Here is a 20949-nt window from a genome sequence, read left to right as displayed (position 1 = left end):
ATCCAACAGGCCTGAAATACTACAGAAGCACTGAGAAGTCCCTCACACAAACAAAACACTCTACGGAAATGACTACATCATTCTGCCAACCTGCTCTGCACACCTAGAAAAGTAAATTCTTTAATACAGAAAATAGACAGAACATGCTATCAACAAGTGCTGAGCAGGAATTAATCACTTAAAATGCTGCCAGACTTGGGAAGGTAGCTGGTTCTACCTTTACCAGCCCACAGAAAAGCCTTGGGTAATCACTGGATGGCAGCTCAGGATAAAATTTGGGTCCCAGTGGCACTCTACAAGCATTCAATAACACCAGGCAGTAACATTCCCTTTTGCTAGTCTTCTCCATGCATTCCCTCAACATTTTTCCAAAGGAATGAGAGGTGTGAGACTTCATTATTTAATAGGTAATGAGCTTGTGATGTGGAAAAATTAAAGCTTGAATCAGTCAGGTTCTATTATAATAATTTTTTTTTGCTTATTGCACTAATGCAGCCTAAACCTTTCCCTAGCAGTTTGCAAGCATTTTTTTTAACCCAAAATTATGATGTTACAAAATTTTGACAAATATTACACAACACCCAAATGCATAAAGAAAATGTGCTGCTTGTGCCACTCTGGTTTGAAACAACTTCAAAGAGCAAGGTCATGCTAAAAACGGCCAAAACCCACCACGTGACTCAAAGCTCTTTCCGTTTGCTGTGTGAAAATACACCTTTTTTAAACCTACAGAATTATTTTAATTTTCCATCTGAGCCAGAGGTTTCCTTCAAGCTAATAAAAACAGTTGCCGTGTGAGAAAGCCACCACCCGCTTCATTCCATCTTAAGCTCTGTTTTAAATAAGGATGGTGTTTCATGGTTCACATCTCACTACAAACACCTTGTCCCCGATGTCGGGTGGCCCCGAGGACTCCAGCAAGACACGCAGGTTCACCAGCTGCCCCCTTGCTGTCTCTGGAGAGAGCCGTAAACAGCGAACTCCCTCCCCAGGGATGCATGTGCTCAGGATGACACAGTCCAGATGGAGTGAAAACAGAAAATCTGCCTCTCCAACAGCTCTCCAAACACAGCTCCTGCTTCTCCAGCTGCCCAGGAGGCACGGCCTGAGGGCTCAGGAGCTCTCAAACCTCACCTGGTGGTTTCTAATCATTCAGGAGCTGCTATCGGGCTCTAGCTCTAAAAACTAAAATTTATTTCATAGCAAGTAGAGTTGGTTTTTTTGATGAAACAGAAAGAAAAATAGTAGAAGAAATGTTTAAGGAAGCAGAGAAAGTAGGAGTGGCACAGGAGGAAATTAAATAAAAACCAAAACTAATGTTTATAATTTTTAAAATAATGATGCTGTGCGCTAGCCAGTAGGCAAACTCTGTACTGAAGAGTGTAAAGCCAAACTATAAAGAGCCAGCAGAGCACTGGTAGTCACACTGCACGCTCTGCCAGCCCTGTTAGCCACCATCACACAAAGTCCCCACAAAAGTGTGATGCTGGTCACCAGAGAATGCTGGCACGACTGGCTGCAGATCGATAACTGAGGTGGAGGACGCAGGCAGCCAGCAATTCAGTCCCAGATATGGTTACTGGAGCTGTGCCAGGGAAGGACCGGTTTGGGAGCAGGTGGACGGTCCAAGCCCCTTGCCTGCTGATGTGTGCTCCCTGCATCTCCTGCAGCCCAGCAGCTCCCAAGGCCCTGGGGAGCAGCACCCTTCAGCAGCCACCCTGTGCTTCCCAGCCCTGAGCTGGTCCCTGGGAGCCAAAATTGTTGTGTAGTTTTGCTAATTTCTACTGTGTTTCAGTTTTCTGGAAGACGTGGACTGGCTCTTTGCAGCCTGGGTTCACTTGCAGCAGTCCCATACTGCTTGACCTTTGCAAACAGTTCTGTTTTGGTGAATGAAGGAAATGTATTTATTTGGCAGTTTTAGCAATATGGGTGGCAACTGCTGAGCAAAGAAACTATCTGTGCAGCCAGGAGAGGGAGAGGACTATAAACTGTGCTGTTCTAGATAAATATCAATTAAGAGCATGTTCCATTAACCCCAAGACCTGGCTCTTTTCTTCCTTCATTTCAATCCAAGACGGTTAAATATTTCAAGAAAGAAACATTTTGTTTTTTTTTTTTTTTTTATCTTTATCATGACTGCAGTCAGCTTTCAGCTGGGAAAGAGGAACAGGTAACAATTAAATTGCCTCTCTGTGGATATTTGGCCGGTTCACAGCATGTAGCCATCCACTGGATGTAACACATCCCCTTAACAGAGCATGCTGCTGAAGAGAGAGTGAGACAGGAGTGCCCGGGCAAGAGCGCTCTGCACCATGTGCTCCACAGATGCTGCTGCAGGATCAGGGAGAACCTCTGTGCTCTCCATCACCATAATGGCCATATCTAGCCCTGGATCTTCATCCTCAAATCCAGCCCCCGATATGGGAGGCAACCAGCCATTTCCCATCTCCCCTTTTCTGACACCTGTCAGTGGAACCAAGCACTCCAAGCATGAACTACTGCACTGAAAAGGCCCCAGGAAGACAGAGGGGAGTGCAGGCAAGTGGCAGCATAACTGTTCCCCTCCTGTCACCACGGCTGCCCACTTTCTGGCCAGAGAGGCACCACAGGTCCCCAGCTGAGCATTTCTCTTTAGGAACATGATGGTGCCAAGGACCAGCCAAAATAGAGTTCATCTTTGTGCTCAGTAACACTGAAGGAGAAGGGGGCACTGATAGAAGGCAGACTCCGAAGGAGGTGTCCCTTAGACAAAATCCTCCCTTCCTCCCACATAAAACTTCAGGTAACAACAGAGGCACATGCTGCCGAGAGAGAGAGGAGCTGCTATCACTACCTCCCCCTCCTTGCCCTGACCCAAGCCAGGGTCTGCACAAGAGCTCAATACTCCTCCAAACTCAGAGCTCTGCCAGGAGCAGCACAACCCTGTATGGCACCTCCTTAGAGGGACCCCAGGCACAGTGGCACAGCCATTTCCCCGTGATACCAGGGGAAAGGGACAAACCCAAAGCCCCAGAGCAGGTGAAGGAACAGAGCTGCGAAGCTCCGTGCAGTGATGATGCTGTTTCCAGCACTAACCCCCATCTCGCAGCCTAGGCCACTCCACGGGAAAAGGGCAGAGAGCAGAAATGCCCAGAGCCACTGCATAGAGCCAACCTTCCCCATCGCACCAGGAGCCGGCCAGCAGCTCAGCCCTGAGGACACCAAGGGCTCAGGCCAGCACCTTGCCTCCAAGCCCGTGGCTTTGTCCCTCTGTCACCTTTAGCCCGGACATCCTGGAGTGAGCACAAGACAGCCCAAGTGTCTGACAGGTGTCAGGGTGCATCCAGCTGAATTTTCTCAGCGGCCATGTAAGCTCCATCAGGGTTTCAGAGAGCCCAAATCCAGTGCTTGGACCAAGCACACAGTTATTTGTCTATGCTGCAGCGTGGGGGCTGGAAAAGCCGGCGTGGTTTGCCCGAACAGCAAATTCCACAGTCGTGTTGCACAGCTCTCGAGAAAGCTGCCTTCTGCTTTACCATTTTAAAAATGTGTCGTAGCTGCTATTTTCAGAGACAGAACTGTCAGGAAGCTGTAGCCCTACAGCCCTGCTACCATGCTGAAAAAAAAAAAAATCAGTGTCCACACTGACTCCCCTCAAAGCACAAACATCCCCTTTAAAAACAATTTATTGCAGGAGTCCCTGCTAGCGGTGTTCGCTGGGTGAGGGGCACAAAGTGTGTCCCTGGCTCTACTACAGCTTTTAATAGAGATGCAAAGTAAAACCAGCCTCTGGAAAGGCCGAGTTATTTCAGGATTCTGCTACATGTCAGAGCAGGGTAAAAGTAAAACAACAGATAAGAGTAGTTTGCTTTACGCTCAGGAGAATGTATTAATATGAAGAAAGCTGTGTTAGCTAGGGAATAGAGACAAACCACGTATTAAACAGGAGAACAGAGTACAAAGGTACCGCTCCCTGCCAGACTGCAGTGCGTGCAGTCCAGGTACAAAGCAGACGATTTTGGCACAGGTCACTTCACAAGAGACTTCCGAGATTAAAGCACACCAGTGATGCAGCCATGCAGTGATGCTAGGACAGAACACGGAGCATAGGGAAATGCAGGTGTATTTAAAGGTTAGTTCTCTGGAGCTGCTCTCCCTAAACTTCTCTCTTGGTCACCTTCTCCAGCCAAGCCACAGAGCTGGCAAATACGAAACGGATGTCAATCTCTGACATGTTTTGCTTGTTAAAATTCTTGCTTTGATTTTAATAATAATAAATCACAGCTTGGCTTCAACTGTATGGGAGTAGGAAACTCCCAGAAATAACATGCACGTGACTTTTCAGAGGGATGGATCAAATGGAACAAACACCAGAGGGGTGGAACAAACGCCTACCTGGCCACCGCGCTATCCGGCAGTTCATGGTGTGCCCGTTTGGGGAGGGGAAAGAAGGAAGATAAGCCTAAGGGAGTTTGCACTTGCTTCTCAACACAGTGAGACTCATGATCATGTTTGTCTCTCACAAGAGTGAGATTGTCACAATCTCTTCAGCTCCCATGGCAGCTCTGCTCTGCACACTGCCCAAGTCAAGCTGTTGATATTTTTTTTTTTTGCAATAGGTATCTTATCTGTTAAAATATGCAATATCTGGTTTACTGAAATTATTCCAAATTCATGCTGAATTCAGCAAAGCAAGAAAGGAAGGAAGGAAGAAAATCTTGTCATCATTTCAGTATTTTTGGAACTCAAACTTTCAGGTTTTTATTTCAAAGCAACATTTCATTTAGAAATATACCTGAAAGTTAAAGAAAAATACACAGACAAAAACACTTGAAATGAAATTGCACCTTTTTTCAAAATTTATATCAGTCAATAATAAACTGATTTATTTGGATCTTTTACTTTATGAGAAGGGAAAATAAACACTCATGAACCTCTTTTTGCCCTGACTTTCCCTTTTGGCTGGTGACGGAGGAATCAATCATTTGTATTGCTCTAACGGTGAACCTCCTCTGCTGGCTAATAATATTCACTGCTCCCACAACCACAGTTACCCCTGAGGCCATGGGGAGGGAAGATACCCATCCCTCTAGGAGCTTGGATGACTTCCATGGATTTTCTTGGCACCAATCACATCCAGTCCAGAACTAGTACAAAGCTGCTTACTGACTGACATGCTCACCCACAAGCTGTGTTGCAAACTGAGCTGGCCGCTGAGCTTTCCACACTCTGGAGTGAGCCAGGAGCCTGCAGTCCTTCCCCAGATTTTAGAGCCAGAGAGCTCGGGGTTGCTCTCCAACCCCTCCCCAGTAACTGCACACAGACACACACCGTGACAAGTCACCACATCTGTAAGTCACGAACATGTGTGATACCACCCCCGGGGATCAATTTGATAAAATGAAACCCATCTGCCGAGCTGTCATGAGCAGGAGGAAGCCTTTTCCCCCCTCCTGATTGTTTCAGCATTTTTTAGCACCGGGGGGTGCAAAAGGAGCTTACAATACCAACAGCAGACCTCTCTGACAGCAGACTGCCCCAAACAAGAAGGACACACGCTCCCAAGGCTGTGCCCCTTCCCCCTGACGTTATCTAGGCTCGGATTTGGCCAGTCACTTGGCATGCTTGTCCCCATCTCAGCTAGTACTTCTAAGAGCTCTTGCTGGCCAGGCAATGCCAGGATTTCCAGGCATTTCCATTGCCCCCAGTCACTCAGAGATGGGGCATAGCACCAAATTCTGCAGAGCAGGTAGCAGAAGATTGTGATGGACCCCCTTGGCTGGACGCACACCCAGATACGCATACACATACTATGGAAAAGTGCTGGGATCCAGCCTCAATCCTACTGCAGGCGGCAGCTATGCACTGAGATAACGTAGCCGGCATCAGGACACTATAGCAAGAGGGGCCAAATTCCACACGTTAGGCAGATGTTACAGCTGTTCTGGGATGAACCACTCTTATGAGGACAGGCTGAGAGAGTTGGGGCTGTTCAGCCTGCAGAAGAGGAGGCTCCAGGGAGACCTGATAGCGGTCTTCCACTACCTCAAGGGGGCCTACAAGAAAGATGGGGATAGGCTGTTTAGTAGGGCCTGTTGCGATAGGACGAGAGGTAATGGTTTTAAAATAGAGGGGGGTAGATTTAGATTAGAAATTAGGAAAAAAATTTTTACGATGCGAGTTATAGAACACTGGAACAGGTTGCCCAGAAAGGTGGTGGAGGCCCCATCTCTGGAAGCGTTCAAGGCCAGGCTGGATGAGGCTCTGAGCAACCTGACCTAGTCAGGGATGTCCCTGCTCCTTGCAGGGGGGTTGGACTAGATGACCTTTGAAGGTCCCTTCCAACCCTAACCATTCTATGATTCTATGATTCCATAAAAGCAGGCAAGGACTATGACAAATTTAACAGGGAGCTAAAAAGGTGCTTTTTTCCATGAGCTCCAATCATCATTTTCACCCTGCATGAAATCAGAGAGGACTTCAGGATTTAACTTGGGGAATTTAACAGCTTGCAGAGATGACAGACTTCTCAAATGTTTTAAATCAATCTCCAAATGAACAAAGTCCTTCTGTGTCCTTCAACTAAAGTTCTTCTTATATTTTACTTATGCTACTGCAAAAATATTCACATATGTATATTTTAAATTCCAAATCCCCGTTTATTATTCAAAATGAGAAATACTGCAAAGGGAAACCATGTTTTAAGTTACTGCTTTTTTCCTAAGTGCGAGCCATTTCCTTCACTTTGGAAGAAGCCTTTAGATGCCCTTAAGGAAAAGTATCCTTTCCCTAAAAAAGTACAAAATATATACCACATTAAAAAAAAAAAAAAAAAAAAAACAGGGAAAAAACCAACGCAATTTTTTTTTTCTTTTTCCTGGGGTAAAAAAACCTGTTTGCAGCTGAACTCTGCATTCTGAGCTGGAAAATCATCTACAGAAGCAATGCCTGAAGGGATGAAGACGATGCTACACAGTGCCTGGCACTGCCTGACCCAAAGCTGCCCAAATTCAAATACAATTTCCCCAAGTAACGACACCCTTTCAATGGGCTTTCACTCAGATAAAATTTCCACCAGTCCCCACAGATACTGCACCTGATGCTCCAGCCTGTTTCCCTTCCTGCAAGGCCCCTGAACTTCTCAGCTTAGCCGTTCAGTGGCCATGGCATGATGGAAAGCCAGCTCCACCCTGGCTCTCCAGGGCAAGTCCTGCCTGAGAAGACAGTCGGTGATCCAACAGCAACAGCTTTCACAAACAGGCTGGACCCACCAGCCCAGGGTTTCCAGCCTGTTACAAAACAGCTGAAGAAGGGACATACCTGGATGCTTTAATTCAGCCACAAAGGGGATGCAACTATTTGGTTCAACCATTTGTTGACAGAGAAACCATGTAGAGAGAGTTGCTTTGTCTCGTCTTCTGCATTCACCTCTTGGATCTATCATTCTCTGATAAAGGATCTATCTCTTGAACCTGCACCAAAAAGCCATGCCATACAGCAATTTCTTTTGCATCCTCTATCGAGTTACTATGGTCAGAGAAAAATATATAATTTAATTCTTTCTAACTGTACCTTATACATATAACCAGACAGGTGTTGTTCAACATGCACATATTTCGCTGCGGCCAATGACCTGTATTAATTCACAATAATGGGGTTAAGCCCATATGTCCATATTTTCAGCTTAGTTCACAGCACTCAGTGTCCTTATTTAGTCTGTCTTACATTGATAACTCATCTTAGAGCCAAACATGTGCAAGAAATACAAAAGAACATACAGCGTGCACGCGAGAGAGCTGCCTTCACCTATCAAAAAGGCAGACGAAACAAGTGTTCATTTAATTGCAGCTGACAAATGAGATGTTTCTGCAGCCTACCCTCCGTAGGAACTCATAGCTCTGATTATACAAATGTCCCTGCACAGGCCATGTTCCCCTTAGCTTGCCAAAAACTGCAAATACTCATGCCCTCCGCCAAGCGAGCCTGAACAGCTACCGGGTGAGAATTCTCCCTTCTCATACGAGAGCGGGAGTATTTCACTCTCGCTTCGCACAGGCTGTGAAGTGCAGCACAAGGTGCCAACCAGTGCAAAGTAATTCTGCTCGCACACGTCTTTACTGAATATTTTAGCTACAGCACTGTTTGAGTCACATACTAAAAACACCTAATTGACGTGAGCTCGCACAGTTACTTTTACAAAAGCAAAGAGCAAAGGGAAGTTGAACTCCCATCAAAGTCATATTTCTGTAATGGTCCAGGTGGCAACAAGGTGGCTCCACCGTTGCCACATCGTAAGCTCACTGGTGGCGGGGGGCCCAAAGCACGGCGTGCTGGAACGAGCATCAGAAATTCAGTCTCTGTGTCAGGTAACTGCTCCATGCCTTGGTCTCGCCTTCTGTAAAATGGGGAGAATTCTCCCCATTTAGTAGAGCTTGTTGAGTACTACAGATGAAAATCACTCTGTAAATGCAAAGTATTTTGACAGTTACTCCCATAGCCATAAAACAAGGTCATGTTTAAAAAGGTAAAGACAGTTCCCCTAGCACTGTACCATTTCCAAATGGGATTGTACCCCTTTTGAACATGGATGTTTCTCGTGTTCCTTTCACGGACTTGCAAACTACTGAGCCAGCGTATCATTAAGTACACATAATCACCGGGGTTGTGGGTCACTGCACAATGTGTGCACGTTTCTTTAAACCAGTTTCAATTCATTTGCATGTCATTATCTATGCAGAAGAGCGACTCTGCAATGAATAAGTTATCTGGGCACAATACACTCCCTGAATAAACAATCTGAGTAGCAGCAAACCCAGTGGCATGCTGCCTTCTGCACAACACACCTGAGTCCAGGAATAGGATGTACCAGTGAAATAAATCTCTATTTAAAAGACGGATGTAGGGAACTAAAGCAGACACAGTCCATAGCCTACAAAAGGACACTTGAATTTTTTTTACAAAGCATGTCTTTAATTTTATAAAATCAATACAGTACCAGTTACGAGTGATCGAGTGATTGGCTGACAGCTCTAAAGACTGAACAGCTCTATTTTCACAGCACTGAGTAGCATTGATCCTTCTTCTAAGTCAATAAAGTCTTCCTTAAATCACTCTGATCTGAAGTTATTGAACGCCATCCTCAGCATGGAAGTCCATGCAAGTTGAGGGAATTCTTAGAATTCATCCATTTTTCACAGGCATTTAGTGAGTCCAAAGCAAGCAGAGTTGGATCTGTGCAGCTGGGAGCACTGCGGTAGGACCAACAGAAACCCTCACCAACCACACCCTGCTGCAAAAGTCACCCCAACTGTAATGAGCCAAAGCATCTTGGAATCCAGGTAACAGGTCCAGGCTTCCCAGCCCTTTTAGTCCCTGAGGGACCTCATTCAATAGAAGATGGAGAGGAAAGAGGAATGGGAAAAGATCTCATCAGTGAGACTCGAGGTCCCACTCTTGGTCCTACAAAGAGTGACTCCTGAGACAAAATGACGACACTTTTTGGGCAAAAGCCATGTTTTGGTCTGCGCTCGTAGGATAACTAATATATAGGATGGTCCAGCAAGCTACCACTCATCATAACTTGAAAAGGAAAAAAAAAAAAGCAACTTTTTTCCATTTCAATATTTCAAGTCCCGCTGTATTTCAGATATTTTGCATCCTCTCTCAGTAGCTGCTTTAAAAAAGACCGTTCAAGTGTTTGGTTTTACAGCCTAAGCCCCTGCATAGCAAAATGCTTCAAGACTTGCAAACTAAATAGAGTCCCTGCCCCACAGCCTGTGAATCAGGGGCGCTGACAGCAATCCAACAGAATTGTTCCTTCCCCTTTGTTGACAACAGTAAAAGTAAGTGACCTTCTATGGCGAGAGGCTTTCCCTCTATTTCTTTTTGTTCCTCACTCAAGTATAGGTTATGTACCTCAATTTAAAGACCAGAAGGGCAGCCCTCAGCTAGCTCTGACACCCTGCTGTAGAGTTATGACTGACAGACTTCAGATGCGGAGAAGGGGTTTCATGAAGAGACTGAGCAACAAACAAAATACTAATGTATACGGAAACATGAGCGGATTATGCAGGTTGATGGCGTGGAATGGAGTAAACGAGTATGTCTTGTTTTTACCCGTGATACTAACAGACATCTGAGAAAAGTACGTGTTTGCAGCAGCTTCTCAATCCAATTGCTGTTTTCTTACCTTAGTGGGGATTTATAGCAAAGGAAAAATAAAAGAAGAAGTAAATTCTAATTCCACTGAGAAATCCCAGAAGGCCTACTCTTGCCAGGTACTGAGTTCTCACGCCTACCAAGGACGGCTGAGAGCACAAAGCACCGCTCAGAACTGAAACCGTGGGTGGTGGGACTTCACTGTGGCAATGCGAGCAACACGTACACTAGGGCTGAAGTTTTCCACAAGGAACCAAGACCAAGCACATGCACACACAAAAAGATAAAGGCAAGGAAGGGAAAAAAGACTACCCTAAAATGCATTTCCAGGTCCTTGCAAGCTCACTGTTGGGTGTAACAGTCTTGCAGCTGCCATTTGGAAAGCTTTCTGAGCTAATGAAATTCCCTACACAACTCTGCTTGGGAAGTAGCACTTGATGGATCTAGTTATCAAATGGCCACAACTCTAATTGATCCTCGGCTTATCGATTTCCTTGTCACTATGCAGAAAATAAGAGGAGACTGTTTAAAAAGCATGCCTACGGGGAGGTGGAAAAATACAAATCTGGGTGAAGCCAGCACAGATGAAGCCGCCGGGTCTCTCGGGCTTTGCTCACGCTTCGGCGAGCGGCAGAAGGATGCTGGCGGCTGGTCTGTGCCCACCCATCCCACCAGCTCGGGGAAGAGGACCCGCCAGGACCCAGCCCAAAAGCCGGGCGGAGAACACGCCTGTCCCCAGACAGCACCTGGCGCTGCCGGGAGAGCCCCGGCGCTGCTCCCCCTCCCCGCCCCGAGCAGCCATCCCGGGCGGACCGGGGGCTGCCCCACCCCACGGAGCGGGTCCCCACGGCTCCCGGGCCGCCGTACTCACCCGGTCTCCTCCTCACCGGCCTTTTCCTGCCGCTGCAGAAGCGCACTTTGCTGAAGACCCCCAGGACGTGCCTCTCGCAGAGGGAGCGCCCGTCCTTGCTGGGGCTGGAGCGGCGTTTGGAGGCGGACACCCGGTCGCTGTTGGACTCCCTCGCCTGCCGCTTCTGCCGGATCAGCGAGCTGGCGATAGCCGCTGCCATCGCCGCTCATGGGCCCCCCGCCCCGCGCCGCTCCGGGGGTCGCCGACCGGGCGCGCTGGGGGCCGAGCAGCCGCGCCCCGCTGGGACGGGGGGACGCCCCGTTTAAAGCGCTGCAGCCCCAAGTCCCGGCGCCGGGGAGGGCTCAGCCGGCCAGGCGGAGCAGGGCTGCCGGGCTAACAACCATGGCTGGCCGCTGGACCCCGCCGCCCATGGGTCTGTCCCCCGGGAACGCAAATCCCGGCGCGGGCGGCCGTCGGTGAAACCCCTCCGGGCCGGGCTGGCGGCTCCCCCACGCCTTGTAAATCCGGAAGGCGGCTGCCCCGCTGGCAAAGGTCCTGCCGCTGTGTCCAAAGAGAGGTGAGGGGTAGCGGAGGAGGGCGCGAAGGATCCGCGGGTCCCTGCGGCGCGGTGCCGCTCCTCCCGCCGGCGAGGGGCCGTGGGATGAGTCAGAACACCCCCGGCCCGCGGCCAGACCCTGCCCCAGCCCGCTGGCTCGGAGGCGCGGCGCGGCAGTGCGCGCACATGGACGCGGCTCCACTCCGCTCCCGCGGCCGGGCTCAGGGCGAGCCCCGCTGCATTTCTGTTTGCACTCCTCCTCTTCCTCTTTTCGCCCCCCCCCTCCCCACTCCGCTCGCAGAGAGGGCGGGAGGGGAAGGGAAAAACAGCCACGGGAAACAGCACCAGGCCAGCAAACAAACAAAAAAGAGGCGATACAATAAAATTAAATTGAAAAAAAAAAAAGAAAAAAAAAAAGAAGAGCCCCGGCCGCGGGTGCGGGCTCACATCGCCGCAGCTCGGCGGCCCGGGCTCACACCGCCATGGCTGGCGCAGCTCCCCCAGCCCTGCTCGCCGCCCGTGCCCCAGCAGCGGCTCTCCCCGACGGCAGCAACCCACATCGTCCTGCCCGGCGGGGCGGCAGGCTGCGGAGCGCTCGGCACCGGGGCGGGCCCGGGCCCGGCTGCCGCGGCGGGAGGAGCGATGCGAGGCGGGGAGGATGCGGAGGGCGGGGGGGTGCGGCTGCCGCTGCTCCGTGCGGGGCTCAGGATGCTCCGCGGTGCCGCCCGACGGCGGCCGGGCGAGGAGGAGCCGAGCTGCCGGCCCGCATCCTCCGGTCCGGCCCAGGAGCGAAGGGGAGAGGGAGGGGGGCGAGAGGAGGGAGGGGCCGGGGAGGCCCCCCCGAACGCCCACGCCGCCGGGGCTGCTGCCAAGGCGGCGGGGAGCCCCACGGCGAGCGGGCGGGTCGGTGCTGGCCGGGACCCGGGCTCTGGGCTCAGGGGGAAGAATTGCAGCTGCTCCCGCTCGCCCAACTCTCTACGCAATCCTACGTGATCGAGGTTCGGATGAGAAAAATCGCGCAGGCAAAGCAAGGCAACTGCAGCTCGGTGGCGTCTCAGCCCCTCCGCCCGGGCAGCCCCCGGCCCGCCCCGCCGCCCCCCGCGAGAACCAGGCATCCCCAACCCCGCAGGCCCGCCCGCCCCCTTCCAGGGGGCCGCCCGTGACTTCTGCGGCCACCCTGGCCACTGCTGTGGGTGCCCAGGTACCCAGCGCCAGCCGCCGAGCATCCCCGCTTCTCTCGGGAGCAGAGAGGGGGCGGCAGCCCCCGGCGCTCTGAGGTGGGGTCCAAGGCCGGACCCCCTCCGGTATGTCAGCGGGTGCTCTGCTCGGGACAACCCGCAGAAGCCGAGCTGGCTCCCTCGGATCTCCAGCCGCAAAACTGCACTGAAACAAAATTCAAGATGCAGAAATATGTCTGTGGTTATCCACAGAAGCAACGGCTGCTGCTGCCAGAAGAACGGCGCTCTCCAGATTTCAGGTTCAAGTCACAGCCAACGGGTGTATGTGCAGAGGGTGATGAGCAAGATCCTTGGGGGAGCGTACAGAGGGAGGGGGCGTGTCGGCTGGGAAGAGGAGACCTGCCCCACCTACGCTTTGGCGAGTACCAGTCGCAGGACGAGACCGAATCCAGTCCCAAAACTGCAGGGGTGAAGCGTGTACCCAGCTGAAATGGGCACGTTAAACCAGTTAGTGACACCCCCCTGGAAATGACCAGCTTCAGCAAAATAATCTTTGTAACTACTTCGTTGCAAGAACTTCAGCTGTTATAATGCATTGGGGAAAAAAAAAAGGCAACTGAAAAAACCACCCACTATGTCCATAAAGATTACCTGAACTCTGGCATTACTTCCTGATTTCCACTCTTAATCCCCACACATGCCGAAACGAGGTGGAATCGAGTTCTCCAGAAGAGAACAGGGGAGGAAGATATTCAAAACCATTTGGGAGATATAAATGTTTGGCTGTTGATCTCTTTTTAACTGCTGCCAACTTTTTTGAGCAGATTTCACTGTCCCAATCAATAAAGATTTTTCTTCCCTTTCCTATAACCAAAATGCTTCATATTTTAATTTTCTCTGCTGGATTATTTCACTTGACATCAAAGAATGTTGCAGTACAAGGTACAGGCATGGCCTAAAGAAAGCGGTTTGCAATCAGAGAATCACTGTGAACTGCCAGTGAATTATCCAAAGCTCCATCTTCAAAGGATGTGAGCAAATCTGATATCTTCCCAAGAAAGAGGTTTTCTGTCTCTATATAAAAATACTTTTTTTGCCTGTAGTCTTCAAATCTCTGGTGAAAGAATGCTGGTTTATCCTCCCCCATATTAGATAAGTTTCAGTTATTTTGACGTGCGACTAATTTGTTTTCCTGTGTAGCTGTAAACTACAAGCAGCAGCTCTGCACTTAAAAGTGATCCCAATCAGTGATAAAGTTGGTCACAGTTCTTCTTCTGGTGATTTGTGGATCTGAAAAGAGAGCTGCTGCAACTCGAAGAAGAAATGCTTCTCTCCCAGGTCTCTCTGCCTCTGCAGTGATGGAATTAAATTAAAGCAGAGCTTGTGAAACTGAATATAATGTTGCATTTGCTAACACGCAGGTCTGTCTGTATTTAGAAAGGGCCAAGGAGTTTGGTTCTGAACACGGGCATAGTGCCATGAACTCCTGGTGACTTTACTGGCATGGGCATCTGCTCTGCACCACTCTGGATCATGCCCCAGCTTCACAAAATTTTCTAATGAGCCTATGCTTTTACAAACACCAAGCAAGCCCAGAGCAGTCTTGAGCTGGAGAACCGAAGACCAACCTCATCATGCTCCTGCATTGTCATTCTTGCAGGTGAAACCTTACCTTAGGTGGGCTGCCAAGTGAACCAGAAAGGCCTACATGTGCTCTGGTCTCTGCCAGTGGGAGTTCTCTCCTTCAACTTCCATTTGGGTAAACAAGGCTCAAGACATCTTCCATTTGCATCTGTATCAGCTACTACTCTTTGAGGGTGTTTCAGCCTATGCTGTTCCATAGTAACCAGTCCCTGCTGAATCCAGGGGCTGCATTCTTCACTGCCACTCATGGAACCTGATTTGTTTGACCAAACTGGGCCAATATGCCATTTTTCCTTAAAGTACTTTTAAAACTAACATATTTATCAGTTTATATTAAATATGATCCAATATAATATGATTTAATATAATATTCTCTCTATTACATAATTATTGAGGCAATTTTTCTCCCCTGCCTCTTCTCCACTGGGCTCCCTCCTCACCTCCAGTCCCAGACTGGAAAGCTGCACAGTGCGCACTCTGCAGAGGGAAGGAGAGAACAGCACTGATTCATAAAATGAACAAGCATGACGGTGTTTTGATCACGCTGGAGAGATATGCCGATGCTCCTCCTGCAGTTTGTGGAGGAAGGCCCCATCCTGCACACAGAAGCAGGCAGAGGGTTGGACTCCCCATGGCTGTGGGAGAATCAGACTCAAGGCTTATTAAACATGCCCACCCCACCCTAAGCATACAGGAGCCTATGGATTAGGCACACGCTATGGAAGGAGGCCAATACAAACATTTCAAGACACCGTCATGTCTGAAGGTTCTGTTCACTTGATAAATAAGCTCTTCTGTCCTCAGTGCTGAGGTTTAAAATGAAGGCTTGGCTGAATTTCAGGGCTTTGGTGGCTTGCACAGAGAAGAGATCTAGAATTGCATTCCCTTACCTTCCTAAACAGAACAATCTATCTAGGTCAAAACTGAGGTTATTGGCATCTTTCCTTAGTGAAGTGCAATAATTCCCGCAGGGCTGCAAACAGAATATCCTGTTTATTTTTCATAGAGGCTTCAAAAGCCATGGGCTATGTTCTGTAGGTTCAGTCATTAGGCATATCTCTGCTTTACTAATTCTGTACACACAGGGCTAACTACAGATAGAAAGATACGCAGGTATTTTGCCGTTTTATCTGCATAGCTACTGAAAATGCACGCATGAGAGTTAAGGAACAGATTAAAATTTAATACCACTTTAAAATCTATATGCGTATTGCTGTAGTTGAATGGGGAAAAGAAAGACACCCATCTCTGGCCAATAATTATGAATAGCCTAAAATTCACCATTTTACAGCAGCATAGCAACAAATCTCTCCCAATAGGAAGGCACTGGTGAGTTTGAAAGTCTACATGCAGACACCTTTTAAGAACTGTACCCAATTTCCACACTGTGTAAATTACATCTAAAACGTGCATTGCCAGGGCTGCTTATTAAGCAGAATTAAGCCCATATCCATGTTTTATTAACTTTATTCTTTACAAGGTAGCCTCTCGTTGCGTGTCTAGCATAATTAAAATTCATGCAGCTTTGGCATTCCCCAGTCTCTCTGCGTGGGTGGACTTTTTTAAAAAAGAGCATGCCTGGGTAACCCGATAAAGAAAAGACAAGACCTCACAGTATTTTGCTCTTTTTATGTGCAGGCGAATTCTGTTTACAATGCATGGTTTTTATATCTGTGTTTGGATGCCTAACAAGAATTCACATGGCGACTTTAAAATATGCTGTTCGGGGAGAGAGATCTGGCCCTGAAACAGCCGCGAAGCAGGAAAACTGGCTGGCTTTCTGGGCTTTTCTCGCACAGCTGAGCTCTGAGCTGACTACGCCTTTTAATAAACACAGAAGAGCCTGCATCATCTGATTGCTATATTAAAATAATTTATTTAATGGGCCCCTCGCCCCCTTTTTTGGCTTCAAAGATTCAATTAAAATAAAATTTGCAACTCATCACGAGGAGTATTCATCAGCTTACCCTGTGTCTTTAAAAAGAGCTCCAGCCTGGGGAGAAGCTGGGCTCCTCTGTGCCCTGGGGCAAGCGGCAGGTAAGTGGTTACACAGACTGAAGAATGAAACCACTGCTGCAAAAACCGGGCCACAAGCAGCACCAACACAGCAAAACCAACTGGAGGCCAGAAAAACACATAATTCTACTTGAATTTTACACATTTATACATTTTTTTTCCTTTTTAAGAGATTATTTCTACGTAACAGAAGGTTTTATTTCTCCTCAGTGACTTGTTGCCTTTGCCAGGTGGAGGCAGGGGAACACAAGAAAGCTTTACTTCGCTGAAGGCAACTGTGGCTGTCTAGGAATGAAAATGCCATGATGCATTTCTCTTCAAGAAGCCTCCTGTATGGCTGAACAGACTTTGTCTCCTGGGTTCTGGAAGCACCTGCTGAAAATGGCAGGAAGGGACACCATCTACGGTCGATTCTGGTGCCTACATCTTGCTGCAAAGCTTGTCTCCCCAAAACAAAGCCTGAAAAGGAGTAGTAGCAGGGGGCATCTGAAATTGTTTTCACATATGAAAAGAGACCGCCCTGCAGACAGGTGTCCTGGTTCCACGTAGCAGAGCAAGACCTAGGCTTGGTCAAGATAGGCTCATTACACAGCTGCTGTTACCACCCCACCCCGACAGTCCTGGTCATCAACCATTCTGCCATTGTCTTCCCCAATGGGATCGGGGCATGAGAAACTGCTGTCCTTGCAGTGACGGCCTTCAGTTGTGGCTTCGTCAGTGGCAGGAGTCCAAAAGAAAGGGCCTGCAAACACGTGCCCAGAGACAGCTCCCACATGGCACTTCAGTCATTACGGCAATGTGGGCAGGAGGCCTCACTGAAGGGTCTCCAATCAAGGAGCAATGCAGGGATTGGTACCCTGCTTGCAGATAACCTTGTGCAAGGCAGAACTAAAAGCCCTCTCTTCCTCAGCAAGGGACAGCCAGCCAACCAGCTGCTCCAGGCTTAGAAGCACCCATGTAAGCATACAGAAAGAAAACTCAAGTATACTTCTAGCACCCAAAGGGAGCTTATAAGAAAGATGGGGAGAAACTCTTTCGCAGGGCCTGTTGTGATAGAATGAGAGGTAATGGTTTTAAAACACACAGAGGTAAATTCAGACTGGACATAATTAAAGCATTTTTTACAATTAGGGTGGTGAAACACGGGCACAGGTTGCCCAGAGAGGTGGTGGGTGCCTCATCCCTGGAAACATTCAAGGCCAGGGTGGACAAGACTCTGAGCAACCTGATCCACTTGGAGATGTCCCTGCTCCTTGCAGGGAGGTTGGACTGGATGGCCTTTAAAGGTCCCTTCCAACCCTAATCATTCTGTGATTCTATGGTCTTCTTCCCTGCACTATAGCTGCTGAATTTAAAAGACAGGACAGAGAGCTGCCTCCCTTCCTTCCTCACTCTGCCTCTTCTTCCTCACTGGGCATCTCCCAATATCCAGCAACTCCCTCCATCTGCCCTCTTTGGGACTTTTTTTACCCACAGCCACCCATCTAATAGCCCTAAGCCACAAAAACTACAAGGAACTGGAAGGAGAGGGAGAGCGTGGACTTTAGATTTCATCCCAGGTCTTACATCTTGCATCTACATTCACAACATGCAAGAAAGAGGAAAAGACCACATCTCTTGTGCTTTTAATGCCAAGCTGGAGCTTGAGGCTGGTATAAGTGAAATAGCCACCATAGAACAACCCCAGTTGTGAGCCTGAGGCTGAATACACACACATCAAGCTCTTCTCTCTCTGAAGCAGAGACCTAGTCCTCACACCTCAGGGCAGTGGCACTTTTCATGAACGAATCAGCTCCTACAACCTTCCCGCTCCCTAGGAGAGGTCAGCCATCCCCATCATTCTCTTTGAATCCTACTTACTGACAGCCTGTAGCCCATTTTGGCTTACAGTTTGCATAATGCAAGAGGTGCCCAAATCCCATGGACATTGAACCTGGTTGTGTCTGGCTTTACATCACCTGCTTGAAGGTTTTGTGGTCTGGGTGGAGAGGGGAGTGTGACCTCAGTTTTCAGTGCAGTTTCAGGCCCAGGGCCCCCAAACCCCTGGGCTCAGGAGGTCTAAGGGCTTCCCATGCTTTTCCTCCCTTCCTGGGAGGAAGGAAAGCTGCTCAAGCTGTGAAATCTCTTCACGTTGTAACCATGCAGCCAGACACTGATTCCAACCAAAACCATTTTCAAGGGTGTCAGGAAAATCTTTCAATTTAAAGTTTCCATCAAGCTGACTTTGCTGAAAGTCAAACAGATCCTTCCTGATTAGATCTTGTCTGAGGCAAAACAGCCCAATTATGTGTTTGAGAATGATAAAAAGAAGGGAGGGAGAATGAAACCCCTATCACTTTCCCCCAGCAGGGATGTGGGACCATCTGCTCCCCAGCAAGTCAAGGCTTGGAGACTGGAGACACCAGCCTCCTTACTGCACATGTGTTGCAGTGGCATAGGTCAAGAGGGGAGGAAGGGAGAGAAGCTGTCAAGGAGAAATAAAAAACTCCCCCCAGACCCATAAATCTCTCTATCTGCACGTAACAGATTCTGCCAGACCTAAAGAGGCTTTGGAAAGTTCCCTGACCCCAAACTTCACTTGTCCCTTCATGCAGCCTCCAAATCCATAAAAAGCCCAGCACTTGCATTCTGAGCCAGGTCATAACTCAGATCCCGCTGGGTCAGAAGAGCAATGCTTCAAAGGGGCAGTCTGTTGCTCTCTCACTCAGCAAAGACTCCTTGCAGTTCAGAGTTTGTGAGAAATGCAGTGACTCTAAGAAAATCCGGTACTCGCATTGCCATCAAGCTCTGCAGAACAGGAGTTCTAGGACATTAATCCTGCCCTCAGGATGCCTCTGAAGTTACATGCATCCAGATTGCATCTTATTTAACCAAACCTGGTTATTTCTCCCGCATACTGCAAGGGCGTACTCAACACTACATGTAAATAAGAGATTACAACTGCCATACAGCTAGGACAAGGTTTGAAGACTCCCTCATTCCCCACTGATCTGAAGTGCTGGGTAAAAAGTATCTGGGTGAATACATCACTTCCCACACATACCCCTGGCCTCCAAACACATCTCTTGCTCTTTGCATTGCAATTTATTTCCCTCCACAGCAATAAATCAACTTTTCTATCTCTCCAGTAAAATGAAATCCTGTGTCCTCTCTCCTTGGACTCTCACAGCTACTGCAATCCAGACACCAATAAAGATATCACTGGCCTGGAAGCAAATCTAAGTTTGCCAAGGATACAAAGACTAACGCAGCAGTAATTAATGATCCCAGCAGGTCTGGTGAAGAGACTAAACTGAACTGACATGGAAACTGAATTCTTAGAAACAAGTTTCAATTTAATGCAGCAAGATCAAACATCTAGGGATAAATAATGCAATCTGTATTACTTCAAGACTGGGCACTTTTCCCCAAGAAAGTAGTGACTCTAGGAATTAGAAAACATGACAGATACATCTGAACAGGAGCTTTCTCCACAGAATTGCAGCTAGGAGAGCCCAAGCCCATGGGAGCAATTTGCATGGAACAATAGGGAGCAGAAGCAGAAATACTCTGTCACATTTGTACCCAGCGCAGCAATCATTGGTGTCACACAAGTCACAAAGTCTGGTTGCCACACTTCAGAAGTGGTAGGGATCAGAACACACCTCCAAGAGAGCTATGGGTAGAGCGAGAGCCTCGAGCGGTTCGGTCTCTTTATTGCAGTAATAAGCACATCTACAGGGGATTCACGTGGGGCCACGGGTGAAACTGCTCTTGGTACTCAGCTGCATTTAGCCTATTCATACTGTGGCCACTGACAGTTTGCTGTTGCTGAAAATCTGGCCATAGAAGAAAAATGGTTGAGATCCTCTGTATCCAAGAGAATGACAGAGAAGGCTTGGCCTTGACTGATAAATCTCTCACCTCTCAGTAAGAACATTTTCAAAAGTAGGGGCTCTTTCAATCCAGAATGAGATCTGGAGGCTATGAGTCAAGGCAAAGCTCATGTTTATTGTTAATGGCAAAGGTAATTCATCAAGAGAATGATATGGCAAGAGTTGTGATGGATTCTCTATCATTTTACCCTAAAAGCCAACCTCTTTCAAAAATAGATGAGCTGATATCATAGTGCACAAGGTACAAAGGACCCTGGAGATGTCATTCCTGTACTGTGCCAGCAGTACCTTCATCATCTCCGACAAGGTTGGTCCGATTCCTGCTTAGGGACCTGCAGCAGTGGTCCGATTCCTGCTTAGGGACCTGCATCAGTGCTCCGACCCCTGCTTAGGGACCTGTGCAGCTCCCTTGGGAATGTGGCTCTGCAGCACCCTCAGCTGAGAACAGCTCTTCCTAACATCTAGTCCAAGTCCCACTTATCTAGAAATTTCTCACCCTATGGACGTGCCAGCCAGAGAGGACTTACTGGGCTTGCTCTGTGAAGTCCTGACTTGAGTGAAGCAGGACACCAGCCTGCGCAATCATGAATAATACCTTCTGCCTAACTGCTGAGACTCACCCAGCATCAGTCAGTATTAGAGCTAACATGAGCAGAAATCCACTTTGCAGAAAATCTTGGGTTCAAAGTCGTG

General features: G+C 48.4%; 1 protein-coding gene across 2 annotated transcripts in view; it reads right to left on the bottom strand.

Moving 5' to 3' along the window:
• The window catches only part of FGF12 (fibroblast growth factor 12), a 228899-nt gene that overhangs the window by 91998 nt on the left and 115952 nt on the right, over positions 1–20949 (bottom strand). Inside the window, exon 1 of one of the 2 annotated variants that reach the window (XM_086754964.1) lies at positions 11009–12130. The exons of the other annotated variant lie outside the window; for it this stretch is intronic. Coding sequence (XP_086611090.1) covers positions 11009–11207 — 199 coding nt within the window. The 5' untranslated portion in view covers positions 11208–12130. Of the gene's footprint in view, positions 1–11008; positions 12131–20949 lie in introns of those variants that run through there. 2 annotated transcript variants of the gene reach the window in all.

Source organism: Chlamydotis macqueenii, chromosome 9 (assembly GCF_036417535.1).
Source record: "Chlamydotis macqueenii isolate bChlMac1 chromosome 9, bChlMac1.mat, whole genome shotgun sequence".
NCBI classification, from domain to species: domain Eukaryota; kingdom Metazoa; phylum Chordata; class Aves; order Otidiformes; family Otididae; genus Chlamydotis; species Chlamydotis macqueenii.
The sequence above is the reverse complement of the archived record's forward strand: the minus strand, read 5'-3'. Positions and strand labels throughout refer to the sequence as shown.